At 37.5% G+C, this 14,771-nt stretch overlaps 1 protein-coding gene across 4 annotated transcripts in view; it reads right to left on the bottom strand.

Annotated features, from left to right (window-relative positions):
- Ipo11 (importin 11) overlaps positions 1-14,771 on the bottom strand; it is a 168,501-nt gene that overhangs the window by 17,273 nt on the left and 136,457 nt on the right. For all 4 annotated transcript variants that reach the window (XM_041663574.1, XM_041663576.1, XM_041663575.1 and 1 more), the window contains one exon: positions 7,328-7,412. In XM_041663574.1, the coding sequence (XP_041519508.1) occupies positions 7,328-7,412 (85 nt within the window). The remainder of the gene's footprint in view (positions 1-7,327; positions 7,413-14,771) is intronic.

Genomic DNA, 14,771 nt, shown 5'->3' with positions numbered 1-14,771 from the left:
GTTTTAACACCAGAATGAATCCTCATAAAAACCAAGATAACTGGGTGGTTAACAGTGTGCTAAAAGAAAATGATGTTGATGGTAGTGGAAGGGTCTGCAGATGGACTTCCACAGGAATGAAGATGCAAATGAGAATGCTGAAGGAAGAGAAAGCAGATAAAGGGCCACTCCAGGTGGAAGGTCCAGAGTGACTCTGTTGTGGAACAATCTTTTTGTACACTGTAAAGATGTGTCACTCTGACTAATTTAACAAAAAGTTCAATGGTCACTAGCTAGGCAGGATTTCCAGGCACAGAGGATGCTGGGAGGAAGGGCAGAGAAAAGAGAAGACAGGAGGAAGCATCATGGGCAGTACTGACTAGGTTACTGAGCTATGCAAAAGATTGTAGATTAAAAAATAAGGGTTAATTTAAGTTATAAGAAGTAGTTAGAAACAAGCCTAAGCTATCAGCCGAACTTTCAAAATTAACAATGAGTATCCCTGCCATTATTGGTGAACTGACAATGCCGAAGAAAAGGTCTGACTACAAATGGCATCTAATATAATATAAATGGCATCCATGTAAGACCTTAGAAAGCTTAAAAAAGGTTCCAAACACACAAAAGTGGAGCCAAACGGGGCTTCCTAAATCTGCAGTCCTTCATGCATTTTGCAGAGATGCCTCTCCTGGCCACTGCCTGCTGTGTGGTGGTTTAAGGTTTTGCTCATGAAGACAGAAAAAATTAGAGATACACAGTAAGGCAGGTTCAGATGGAAAACAACCTCTAAACAGTTACAGTGTATTTAACAATGTATGTAGGCGTAAGTAAAAAAAGAAAAGGGATATAGACAGCAATAAAAAAATAGTTTAAAACAATAAAGCTTTCAAAGAGAGAAGAAAAAACAGAATAAGTCACATAAGGATAAAAATATTTTAACTCAGGGACTTGGACCTTATATGGTGCTTTGTTAATTTTTAATTTTTTGAATGCTAATGAACAGACAACAGCTGCTGAGAGACACTGGACTTTGGAAGGGAATGCTGAATTAAACCAACCTATATTCTTTAGAAATACTTTAACTTTAAAATTGAAATAAAAAAATGTATTATGTTGGGGAAGAGGTTAGGCTTTTATTTCCCCAGGAAACAAAAGGCTGTAGATTTCTTCCAGATTAATAGAGATCAGATTTGATACTCTTGAGTATCTTGCTTCAGACATGGGGGAGGAAGGCGAAAACAACTACAGGACAGGTGACCTGTAAGCTGACCCCTCCATGTGGGAACAGCACCAAGATGAGATGAGACATGATAAATCTTTTGGCTACAGAGTCCTTATAACTTATTATAACATGTCATCCTATCATAAGGCATGGACAGAGATTTATATTACAGTTTGATTCTGTAGTACAAACAAACTCATAAAATTGACAGATGCCTCTTACCTGCATATAGAATAAAAGTCATCTTTAGGTGACTTGTGCACACCACACATTCCATACCTGTGGTAATGCAGATATATGCATGCTACTTATAAAAGTTTGTGTTTTCATAGCAAGGAGACTAGACACCAATGAAAACAGATGGCACAGTTGGTCCAGACTAGCAGAGTGTCTCTGATGCAGTTTCCTCAGAGTTCTACATCCAGAACAGCTTCAAAGCTGCTGGCTGAGATGGTTGAGCCTCACAGACCGTTCTTGACAAGACTTGATCATTATCTTTCTTTTCTCAAGGTCACCAAAAGATACCAAGATGCCATTGTCCCCAGACAAGAGGAAGCAGTCTAGAGAACATGATAACCACATTCCGAAGAGGTGGGGTGGGCGGTTTTTGGTCATTCAGTGGGTTATGGATATTTGTCATCATCTAGGAAGGTTGGTTACAAGTTGTTATTGGCATGGTCAGAGAGGAAACTAAGCAAAGATTAGATTCATGAATGACAGAATTAAAGGATAAATTATTGAATCTATTTTTAAACGAAAAAAGCAACTACTAGTCTTAAATATTTTATGTTCCTATGGATTTTTGCATGCTGATACAAATTTAAGGCTATTTTTATTACAGTGTATATGTTTCTACACTTGTTTAAAGTATTTTTGTATACTGATATAAATTTAAAGTTATTTTTGTTAGAACATACTATATTTATTTCTACTCTTGTTTAAGGTATTGTACCTATGCAGCTCATTTAACAATGTAATGTAAATCCCTACTCCTTGAAAGTTATTATTACAAACTATTAGGTTAATTAAAAAATGCAGATTAGTAGTTAGTCACCTATAACAATCAAACTTGTAGTCAAGGTCAAATAGAGATATTTAGATAAATAGGTGGTCTTCAAACACTTTAGACATCTACAGTTATGACACTTAAGATGTTTTAACAACACAAATCTTCTTATGACAATGAGAAATGTCTGCTTCTGGCAGCACCAATCTATACTATAGAGAAGATGACAGACAAAACTTCTAATTCAAGATAGGAAAAGTAATGCAGTACTTTTTTCAAATTTGCCAAATACAAATGGACTGGTACTATAAATGTAACTCTTTTATTAATTAATTAATATTTTGTATTAATTATTAAATGCAACCCTGATAATTGCTTTTATTGTATATAGTTTTACTGTGTTAGATTTAAAAGCTTTTCTTTCTATTTAGACAAATAGAAAGCCCTCTGCCCTCTGCAGACTTTTGTCATAGATAGAATGAGAGTTCCTTTTAGGAAATTAATCTTTTAATGCAGTTTTCTTTGCTCTTTTCATTTTGAGGAAAACAGTTCTTGGAATATCAAGTGCAATTCAAATATTTTATTTAAAAATCTAAGCTTCATCTTTACATATTAAAGTTTAATAGGCCGGGCGGTGGTGGCGCACGCCTTTAATCCCAGCACTCGGGAGGCAGAGGCAGGCGGATCTCTGTGAGTTCGAGACCAGCCTGGTCTACAAGAGCTAGTTCCAGGACAGGCTCCAAAACCACAGAGAAACCCTGTCTCGAAAAACCAAAAAAAAAAAAAAAAGTTTAATAGTAAAATGTAGGTTTCATGGCATTTTTTTAGTGAGAGTTATGCTAATAGGTTAATATTTGAAGTTGCCGTTTTTATATGTGAAATGATTTATTGTGCAGTTGTAAGTTAAAGTTTTGAAACTCTAGTTTTGAATATATGTATGCTCTTTGGTATCCACTCTTAAATTATTATTTTTTTCTTCTTATTTTGAGACAGGGTCTCACTCTGCAGCCCGGGATTGTCTGTAGTTCACTGTGTAGACCAGGCTGGTTTTGAATTCAAAGATTTATCTGCCTTTCCTTCTGGCAGAGCTGAGATTAAGAGTATGGACCACCACACCTAACCCATCTTACTACTATCCTTTATTTTTAAATTTTAAGTTCTGTATGTGTAGAGTATATAAGATTTGCATCAACTGTAAAATGACCAACTCAGGTACTTAAAATATGCATCACCTCACACCCTTGGTTATTGTGCAGAAGATACTTAAAATCTGAACCCTTCAAAATGTCCATATTCTTTTCCTAATTTTTTGTTTTTTCTTTTTAAGATAGGGTCTCAAGTAGCCCAAACAAGTCTTGAATTCTCTATGTATATCAAAGATGACTCTTAACCTTTCTGCCTCTATCTCCCAAGTGTTATAATTATTATTGTCATGTGTCACCACTTTCAGCGCCTTCATAATTTTTAAATATATGCTACATTACAGATCAGATATCTCTCATCCAAAATGTTGGGCCAGAAAAAGGTTTCAGATTATTTTTTTAATTTTGTAGTATTTATATTGACTTATAAATCTTATATAACCCAAAATGAACAAAAATATTAAATTTTGGAGTATCCTGTGAGTGCTCAGAATTTTTTAATTTAAGAATGCTTATCATATATTCACTACATTTCCCACATTAAACTTACTCCTCCTGTATGTCCAAACTTCATGTAGTCAGGCATCTTTTAGATATCCCTAAGAAAACATCATTAATGAAACATGCAGTTTATGTATATTGATGAGATAATTCTGAGGGTAAAAGATTAAGTGATGGTCTGGTTTAATATATCCTTAATAGTTACATAACTTAACAATGGCAGTATAAGTAACTTTATACATTATTAAGCTGCACTGTTGGTGGGAGCAGTATAATGCAGAAGTGTCTACCAATGCACCATTTATTTGACTTTAAAATAATGAGAGTTGTTCGTTTTTACTTTTACTCTTTGGGTTCTTTGCTCTTGGGGGCCCGCCACCCAGCTCCCAAATAAGTCACACACAGAGTCTTATTATTACTTACAAAAACCCAGCCTTAGCGTGTCTTGTTTCTTACCAACTTTTCTTTTCTTTTTTTTTTGATTTTGATTAGATATTTTATTTCACCCAAACCTCCACCAGACATCTTTACTTAGACATAATCAATACAAAAATCTATAAGTAAGGCATGTTGCAACCTTTCTGGATCCCAGATTCTGAAATCAGCTGTGTAGTTTTTTTTAAATTTATTTATTCATTAAAGATTTCTGCCTCCTCTTTTATCCCAACTACCTTTGCCTCTGGGCTTTTTCCTTTTCTTCTGCGTATCTTACTTTTACTCTTACTCCATGGCTGGCGGGTGTTGGGTGGCCCTGACATCCTCTTCTCCTTCTGTTCTCTTGCTTCTCCCAGATTTTTCCTCCTATTTATTTTCTCTGCTAGCCCTGACTGTTCTTTCTCCTGCCTCACTATTGGCTATTCAGCTCTATCTTTAGACTATCAAGCATTTTATTTATTTATATATCTTTTTATCTATCTATTTATTTATTTGATTTTTCGGGACAGGGTTTCTCTGTAGCTTTGGGGCCTGCCCTGGAACTAGCTCTTGTAGACCAGGCTGGCCTTGAACTCACAAAAATCAACCTGCCTCTGCCTCCTTAGTGCTGGGATTAAAGGTGTGTTCCACCACACTGACCATCAGGTATTTTAGACAGGCAAAGTAACACAGCTTCACAGAGTTAAACAAATGTAGCATAAACAAAAACAACCCATCTTTACATCATTAAACAAATGTTCCATAGCATAAACAAAAACAATATACCTTAAAATAATATTCTACATTTCCCCCTTTTTGTCTAAATAAAATGAAAGGTTTTAATGTTAACATAGTAAAACTATATACAACAAAACAGTTATCAAATAAAAATTAATTTAGAATATTCAGTATAGTTGCATTTAGCATATTCAGAGAAAATACTACATGTCTTAGTGAATCCAAAGTTTTATATCTAAATTACTTTCTTTCATAATTAAAAAAAACTGAAAGTATAACTATCTAGTCTTAACTTCGTCCAAGACCCCAGAAGGAAGAATTGGTTTAAGGTTATGAGAAAATGAACACTACAGTCATAATAATATTGTTCATGGCTAAGGATGAAATTACACATTTATTCAAAGCCAATATCTTTACCAGACGCCTCAGAGTAAGGCATTGAAAATGTTAACACAATATATATTTACTTCAAGACCACATACAAGAGCAAAGGAATTCCAAATATTATTTATAAAACTATGTTCCTCCATTGATCTTTGAGATAATAAAATTAGAAAATAAATTAATAAATTTGAAAATAAAATTAGAACAAAAATAAACTACTATATATAATATGGCTAAATATTAATTTCAAAATGAAATACAGATTTGGGTAGTTTAACTTGCTAAAGATATCTACCAGACTAAACAAAAAAAAGTAATGTAACATGTAAGCTAATGACAGATTATTATTAATGACCTATTATTCATTTATAATTTAGAATGCTATAAGAAAAATGCTATACCATTTTTCTGTGGCAATGCTCATAAAGTTGGGAATAGAGGCAAGAACTGGCAATGGCCAAGAAGTTATGTCAGGGCCCTCTCACTGCAATAAGTGGAGAGAATATATGGTCCATTGTAGGAGCAACAAAGGCCTCAATTTAAACAAGAGATGTTTCTGGAGATACTCATAAACACTATGTATTCAGAAAAGAAAGAATGGCAATAATGGTTTTTTTTTTTTAAATTTATTTATTTATTAAGGATTTCTGCCTCGTCTCCACAACCGCTTCCCATTTCCCTCCCCCTCCCCCCGATCAAGTCCCCCCCCCCCCTCATCTGCTCGAAGAGCAATCAGGGTTCCCTGACCTGTGGGAAGCCCAAGGACTGCCCACCTCTATCCAGGTCTCGTAAGGTGAGCATTCAAACTGCCTAGGCTCCCACAAAGCCAGTACGTGCAGTAGGATCAAAAACCCACTGCAATTGTTCTTGAATTCTCAGTATTCCTCATTGTCCGCTATGTTCGCAATAATGGTTTTTAAGAATATATCAAAAAAGATTTTAGCTGACAAGTCCTGGCAATCTACTAACCCAATTTCCTTCTGATCTCACAGATGAGGCAAAACAAGACAAGGTAATCTGTTCAAGGTCATACATAACTGCACAAAAAAGGTTCAAATTTTGGTGTTAAGAATCATTTCTGGGCTGGAGAGATGGCTCAGTCTTTAAAGACTAGCCCTCCATCCCCACCCCGAAAAACAAGAATAATTCTTTAAGAAGATGGTTTCTAAGTGTAAAAGGAAAATGAAAGGGACTAAACTTGGGCTGGGTTTAAATGAAGGCTATTAGAGCAATGCAGTATTAACCACAAGGTCAGGATCAAGTCCTGGAAGATGAAGGCAAGGCAACTGAAAGTCTGAAAAGAATAACAAGGCAAATATCACGATGAAAGTACACAGCGACTTCCAGGCTGCCCTCTTAGTCCCAAATGTTATATGTTCACTGGGGCATTAATGTTGACTAGAAAACATTGCTGCTGTCATTTTGCAAGAGAGGAAGGAAGGCACAATGAAGACAGTAGGTACTGAAGCCAGGAGACCAGAAAATATTCCCAACGCTTACTTTGTCTATTTACATTCATGGTCCAAGTAAGTATTAAAAATTATAAATAAATTTCAAGGTAATATATTTCAGAAGTTTCCTAGCTTCCTGTTCTTTATTCTTATCAGATTCTGATACCAAGAATTAATGGATAGCAGTTAAGGCATTTTACAATATCTTACGATGCAGATCAAAGAAGGGTCATTGTAGAGATAACAACATACTAGGGAAAAAAATCCAGTTTCCTCGAAATATTTTTGTTTTGTTTTTTTAAAACTTAAATATAGTTTTGGAATTTCATTATTTTTAATTAGTAAAACTTCTGCTCTTCTTAGACAGGCATCAACTCTGTCTGAGGGGCAAAGCTTGGACAACTTCGATTCTCCAGCAAGGGATGAATGACTAGACAGATCTACAGGCAGACGGACACACTAAGAACGAGCAGTTAGGCTTGTAACTCACCATCTTTTTCCTCTTATCTTGTTCTGTGGGTGGTTCTTCATCCTCTGTTACTTTTGGCACTTCATGATGACACATCAACATACAACTACAATTAAAAAACAATCATCAGACTTTAAGTAAAATTGTCTCCATGGAATGAAGCAAGCGTTCAAAATTACTGAAAACATGAATGCTTCTTTCAAGCAAATGAAGAGGAAAAGATTAGATAAATAAGATTATATTTTTTAAAGTTTTTTTGTTTGGTTGGTTTGGTTTGGTTCTTGGTTTTATAGGCTGGGGAGCTGGCTCGGACAATAGTGTTTGCTGCACAAGCGTGAAGACCTGAGTCCATGCAAAGAAGCTGGGCACAGCAGCACATCTGTGAACCCAGCACTACACCGGTGGTGAAAGAAGGATCCCTGGGCTTGCTAGCTAGAAAGGGTAGCTAAATTGGCAAGCTCTAGGTTCAGTGAGCGGCAATGTCTCAGAAACTGAGGCAGCGAGCAATTGGGAACGACATCCAACATTGACCTTTAGCTTCCACACCCACCTGTAAACACACATACAGAAAAAGTTTTCTTAATTATATATGTGTAAAAAAAACATTGTTTTAAAATAGGCCATAGCAAAGGGAATGTGGAACGTTTAACTTGGGCATTTACTACAGTAAATTATAAAGAACTTGGGAGAACAAGTCAGGAGGATCAGGATCTCAAGATTAACTCTAGCTACCTACATAAGGGGTAAAAATTTTAAGATTATTTGTAGGAAGCTTTTAAACCAAAAATCACTAAAAAGTTAATAATTTATATCTTTTTAAAACATAAAAAAACAATACCCCAAGATTTGCACTTAAACTACTTCCCCAAACTCATGCACATCTTCAGACTGTACACACAGTGACTTCAACAGAAGCATCATCAAAACACTACTGGTTATGGAACAATCCACTTCATATTCCAAATGAAATTACTGTGCTATGAGAAACTTGTCCCCGGTGGCACCAACAGCTTCAGGACAGTTAGAAATCATTCTATTTTGATTATCTGCACCACTGCTCTCCACCATTAGCAGAGGTAATAGAAACACAGCTTCCTGTTCATCTAGCACTCATTATAGGAGACAAGAGATGAATAATGCTGAGTGAGTCACCATCAATGGAACAAACCCCACAATTTCCCAATACTGAACAGAAGAACTCAGAAATTTATCAGAGCTATATGTTTCTAACCAATAAACTACAGCAAAAGTTTGGTTTCTCTTAGTGTTTTACCCCCAGTCAAGGGGAAGGACAGTTCCAAAGTCAAGTATTCAAAAGTTAATTTAGGATTTAGGCCAGCTGCTAATATCAGAAACTTAATCAGACTCACTGTCACAGAGACATGGCGGGTGTCCTGGACAATTAAAAACAATGCCGTCTGGGAACATTGCATCTGCTCTAGTCAGTGCACATCCATGCAGTCCCACAGCAGGAACCTTGAGCTGAAATGTCCTGAAAACAAGAAGCACCTTGGCCTTCAACTCACCAGTGGCCTTAGTCTTTCTGAAGCTGCAATGCTTATGTCTGCTGAGACGATAAAGCATACGAGAGGCACAGTGGCTGGCTAATGTGCAAGGTAAGAAACACATTATATCAACTCCAAATAAAGTGAAAGGTCTTAAGAAAGTCTAGATCCCAGTTTGAGTTTTAGAACTGAGTAAAGTATGCTTCCTTCCATTGGCCATCGTATGCCATCTAGACTTCAATTCAACTGCAACCAATATTGGTCCCTATGGAAGCACTTTTCTTTGTCTCAAGTTCTGCACCACAAAAAATGTTCGCTTGTTGCCTCTGCTTCTCTCTCCTGCTTCTGCTGCTTCTCCTCCTCCTCTTCTTAAAAAATTTATCTTTATATTTATGTGTCAGTATATGCCAATGAGTGCAGAGTCTGTGGGGGTCAGAAGAGGGTATCAGATTCACCTGCAGCTAGAGTTACAGGCAGTGGTGAGCTGCCTCATATGGGTGCTTAGAACTGAACTCCGGTCCTCTGGAAGAACGTAAGTGCTCAAAACCAAAGAGCCATGTCTCCAGGCCTGTTACTTACATAGTAAAAAATGTTCAACTTTGCTTTCTTTGATGCTAAAGGACTTAGCACAATGAAGAACGTGTGTGTATGTGTGTGTATATATATGTATGTATGTGTGTGTGTATATATATGTATGTGTGTATATATACATATATATATATATATATTCCTTTCCTTTAATGATCAAAACATAACTAAAGGACAGACTATGTTTACTATAGTTTCTGCAAATTATATTCATTTAGGTTTGAAAAAGGTGTAAAACTTTTTTTCTGACTCATTGAGCTATATGTATCACCAGCCCAAAAAAACAACAAAAAAATCAAATCTTACCAAAAAGCACAAAGTTGAAACTATTTTCTGAAGAAAAGCCCCAAATGAAAGTGAAATTTCATTTTGTTCATGAAGATTCAAGGAAGGCAGTTATATTTTAATTGAAACACAGAGACTAGATTTCTAATAAGCTAAAATATATGGAGGGCTTGAATCTAATAGTTATAGTAATAAAATACTATCAATAATTGTTTAAAATAACAATGACTATCTTGTGAATACATATAGCCACACCCCCATTACACATCTGAGCAAAATTACTGAATACTTCTAGGCACTAGGGTGCTAAATCAGAATTTTTCTCAATAAAAAACTCCAAAGGATCAAACACAACTAACAAATACTGGTAAGAAACACCAAGTCCTCCAAGTTCTTTTGTTTAGTTAAAGGTACCTGCAATAACATGCTTCAGTAAATCTACAAATCCCGCCCTAAGTCACCCTGTTAATATTCCAGTGAGAAAAGGGTGACTTTACAAACATTCACTGAATGTCCCCGAAACTTCTCCTAGCCTAAACCAACTTTTTTTCTCAGAGTAGCAAATTTTGATGCTTCAAATTTAACCCAGGGAAACAGTCCAAGGCGGAAACCTGAACAGGCGCTTTATCCCCATGGCTTGTTCTGCCTGCTCAATAACCCTAGACTACCTGCCCAGAGATGGCACTACCCCTAGTGGTCTGGGCTCTTCTATATCAAACATTAATTAAGAAAATGCCACACAGACTTGTCTAAAGGCAATACGATGTAAACAATTTCTCAACTGAAGTTCCCGTTTCCCTGATGACCCTAGTTTGTGTCAATTTCACACACACACCCCCCAAAACCAAAACCAAACAACCACCCTTCTATTTTCATGTAATTCTGTTGCTGCCCTACAGTAAACTCAGAGGAGCAAGCATGCTAGGCAAGAGTTCAACCCCTGAGCACCACCCCTTCCTTCATCCTTCTTACAGAGCCTGAATCTGTGCAGCTTCACTCTGCTTCCAGCCATCAAAAACTTCTAAAATGGCCAGTTTCAGGACCAGAGTCAATGTTCAACAAAAGTCATGACAATCCAACTCACCTAGACAGTGGTGGCTCACAGAGGGGGCATGTTTGTGGAATTCTGGTCAATTAGATAGAAGGAATGAAATCTTTGAAATGGTTTCTAGAAAAGATTTACTTCAACCTTTAAAAAGACATGGAGAAGAGAGCGTCTGCCACTAGCACTCGTGTAACTCCTGGAGCTACTCTGTGCCCACCCAGAAAATAGCCTGCAGGTCAGGCTGATGTGCTGAAGGATAGAGTGGACAGAACCTGGGTCTTTGATGCTGTTGGCAAGGTCACACTAGCTAATGCTGGAGTCACTTGCCTACAAGCATACTGTTGCCAGAGAGAGTCAAGACCTTATTGTTAAAGCTTAAGTTCTATTACAGTCCCTTATATAACTACTAGGAGAAGGAAATGTTTTTTGTTTCCTTCTCCTAGTAAACCTATTCCCCTCTACTTAAAAACAACAGCATGCAGCTCTTAGGACTTCTTTTTGCACTGACATTTATTTAGTTCACAGCTAAGTCTTTCATCCATACGCCACAGCCCCCACCCATTTAAGTGTTGCTATTTCCTTTTATGTGCAGTCTCAAATCCTTTTATGGTCCGAATATAAGTAACTAAGTAAACATAGTATATTATTAGCAATGCAGAGAATGTGCTAAGAAGGAGCACAGACCAAAGCCAAAGCCATGACACACCGAGAAGAGATTTTGAGTCAGCCCACAATTTAAAAAGTCTATTTAGGGTTTGGTGACAATCCATGGAAAAGGGGAACAAGCCATGCAAGGTATTAGGAGTCAGCATAGAATATCATCCAACAGCTTGCTTCAGTTCACACCTGGGCTTTGAACTTTATGAAGCAGAAGGCATGGCTGAGTAGGGGAACACTGAGAGACCTCTGAGGAAGACTAAAGACAGAAGATAGCAGAGAGTGGGTTTTGTTTCTCGTTATTTTGCTGTTGATGTTATGTAGTTTCCCAGTCTTTTGCCTCCTGAAGGAACTTCTGGTGAGCACAATGAATCAAATGAAGAATAAACTCATTACAAAAGCCTAAGTTTTACTTTTTTTCAAATAAGACTACTTCCTTTATAGCTGTGTTTTATACTCTACAGACATAAAAAAAAATTTATGAGTCTTTTCTAATCAACTTTACTGCCTCTTGAAAAAGCTAGCTAAATTCTTTCTTCCTTTTTACTTCCCAAACTCTGTCAAGAGGTTATCAATTTCTCTTCCCAGTATTTTGGTAAATGAAATATTCATAAGAAAAAAAAAAAGAAAGCATGCTATACAGACCATCAGCACACACGTCTCTAGTCTCACTGATGTGCTGTCCTGGGTTGATGAAGAGACTCTCACAGAAAAATAAGCAACGCACAGATGCAGATTCCCCAACTCTCAAGTGAAACTCCCCTAAGGGATTTATTTCCTGCAACAATCTCAAGCAACACTGCTATATTAATTATAGCCAACCATTGCATATTCATTTACCTTAGAATATGAACTTTTAAATAGATAAAATAAGAATATAAAATCATTAGAAGAACACATAAGAACTCACTGCTGTTTTCCCAAACAAAATATACTGAAATTTTAAAAGGCCTAAACAAATGTCATTAGGCCATATTAAGACACAAAGACAAAAAGAGGCTAGAAACAGCAATTAAAAATATAATGTGCATACTATCCAATTATAAATACCTGCTGGCTCTCCTTAGCTGCTCCTGCCACCCTTCCTCCAAAGCTCATCTCAAATTCAGTTTAGCATTGATCACAACATAGTATGACCTGTAACAGCTACCTAAGTGGTTTTTCTGCCTCTGGCTCACAATTTCTACAGGTCATATGAGTCTCATTATAAACCTGATGATCTCATGACTTAAGGTATTTTTCTAAAGCCAGAACCACAGGGCATACACTGCCACACTTGGGATGTAGCCTGGCCCCTTCATGAATTACATTTACAACAGATAATTTATTAGGTCCTTCTTTTTATAAGTTGGAAGCTTTGTTGAAGGGGCTTTTGTCCTAAGGGCACCACTCCTATTCTATTTTGACCAAAGGCTTTGTCTTTTGTCTCTCAACACAAGCCTTGGCTCAAACATTAAATTTCCTGGTGCTCTTTTTCTCCTTACACTTTACTTTTTTCTTTTTTCTTTTTCTTTTACCCTGCTTGCTCTTTTCCATTTCAGACCAGCATAAGTGTGAATAGCAATAACCAAGTGACAGATTACATTGAAAAACTCCTCGGCCAACACAACAGTCCAAAACTTTTCAACTTAGCCTCAGGTAGAGTCTTACAAGGACAAAAAGCAACCATATTCTTTGCAGCTTAGTCTAATACTGTTCCCCTCTGAGACCTTTTTGAGCTGAGCCACTGTAGTCCACACTATTTTTATTACTTTGTCTTTCCAAAATCCTGTTAGTGTCAGTCTGTTAAGCGCCACTTACAGTGTTCAACTGCTTTCCTGGTCCAAATTTCCAAAGTCTTCCACATTCCTCCAAAAATCCAGCATGGTCAGACCTATTACAACAGTAGCCCACTCCCTGGTACCAACTTCTGTCTTAGCTACTTTTCTATTGCTGAGACAAAACACAATGACCAAGGCAACTTGGGAAAGAAAACACTTACTTTGGGATTTGCAGCTGTGAAGGGTTAGAATCTACGACTACTATGGGCAAGGAGCGCAGCAGCAACAGGCAGGCATGGTGCCAGAGCAGAGCTTGTTTGCATGCTTGTCTTACATCCTGATCCACAAGCGCTGCACCTGCCATGAGCTTTGGAAGCCTCAAAGCCCATCCCTGACCACACACCTCCTCCAACAAGACCACACCTTCTAATCCTTCCCAAACAGCTCCACCGACTGGGTGCAAGTATTCACACACATGAGTCCAGGTCGGTGTGGTGGTTTGAAAGAAAATGGTCTACAAAGGGAGTGGCACTGTTAGGAAGTATGCCTTGCCGAGGAAGTACAGTCACTGTGGGTACTGGCTTTGAGGTCTCTTTTCTCAGGCTTCATTCAGTGTGACAGTCAGTTCACTTTCCGATGCCTATGAGTCAAGATGTAAACACTCTCAGCTCCAATAGCATGTGTGCCTGTATGCAGCCATGCTCCCTGCCATAATAAACTGAACCTCTGAACTGTAAGTAAGTTACCACAATTAAATGTTTCCTTTATAAGAATTGCCATGGTCCACTTCATAGCAATAGAAACCTAACTAACACACTGGGACATTCTCATTCAAACTACTATATGTCACTTCCATACTTAAAAATTAACACTGACCTCTATTGATTAAAAAATAAAAATTCCAAAACTGTTTTATGCTGGTTACTTAACTAGTTGGATCCAATCCACTACAGACCCTCAGAAGTTTTTCTGGCTGGAAATGTAGAGTAATAAATCACTTGCCTATTTTGTGCAAGGTTTAATCTCCCGATAAACACAAAAACCCAAACAATTGTTGCTCTCAGTCTCTTGAATGAACTCTCTGACCTATTTTGGATCCTAGTGCTGCTCCACTGGTATCAGTTTCCCCGGAAGGGAGATTGTTGCTTTCTTATACAGCACAATGCCTGGCCTAAACAAGTGGGAAGAGGAAAGCTATCAATAAAGTTTTTTTCATGTGATAGTTACATGTCAACCTAACCCAGTGTCTTAGTGAGAGTTCAATAGCTGTGAAGAGACACCATGTCCACGGCAACTCTTGAGAATGAAAACAATGGATAGGGTGGCTCAGTTCAGAGCTTTAGTCCATTAACATAACGGTGGGACTTGGTGGTCTGCAGGCAGCTATGATGCTGGCGAAGTAGCTGAGAGTCCTACATCTTTATCTGCAGGCAACAGGAAGTAAACTATGTCACTGGGCATAGCTTGAACATAGGAGACCTCAAAACCTACCCCCACAGTAACACTTCCTCCAACAAAACCACACCTACTCCAATAAAGGCACATCTCATAGTGCCACTCTCTATGGGTTTAGAGGGGCCAATTACATTCAAACTACCACACCCAGCCACCAGGAGCCCAGGTAC

The sequence above is a fragment of the Microtus oregoni genome, unplaced genomic scaffold (assembly GCF_018167655.1).
Source record: "Microtus oregoni isolate MIOR12 unplaced genomic scaffold, Mior012 000014F_ref0000157, whole genome shotgun sequence".
NCBI classification, from domain to species: Eukaryota; Metazoa; Chordata; class Mammalia; order Rodentia; family Cricetidae; genus Microtus; species Microtus oregoni.
Note: the sequence above shows the minus strand (reverse complement) of the source record. Positions and strands in the feature narration are given on the sequence as shown.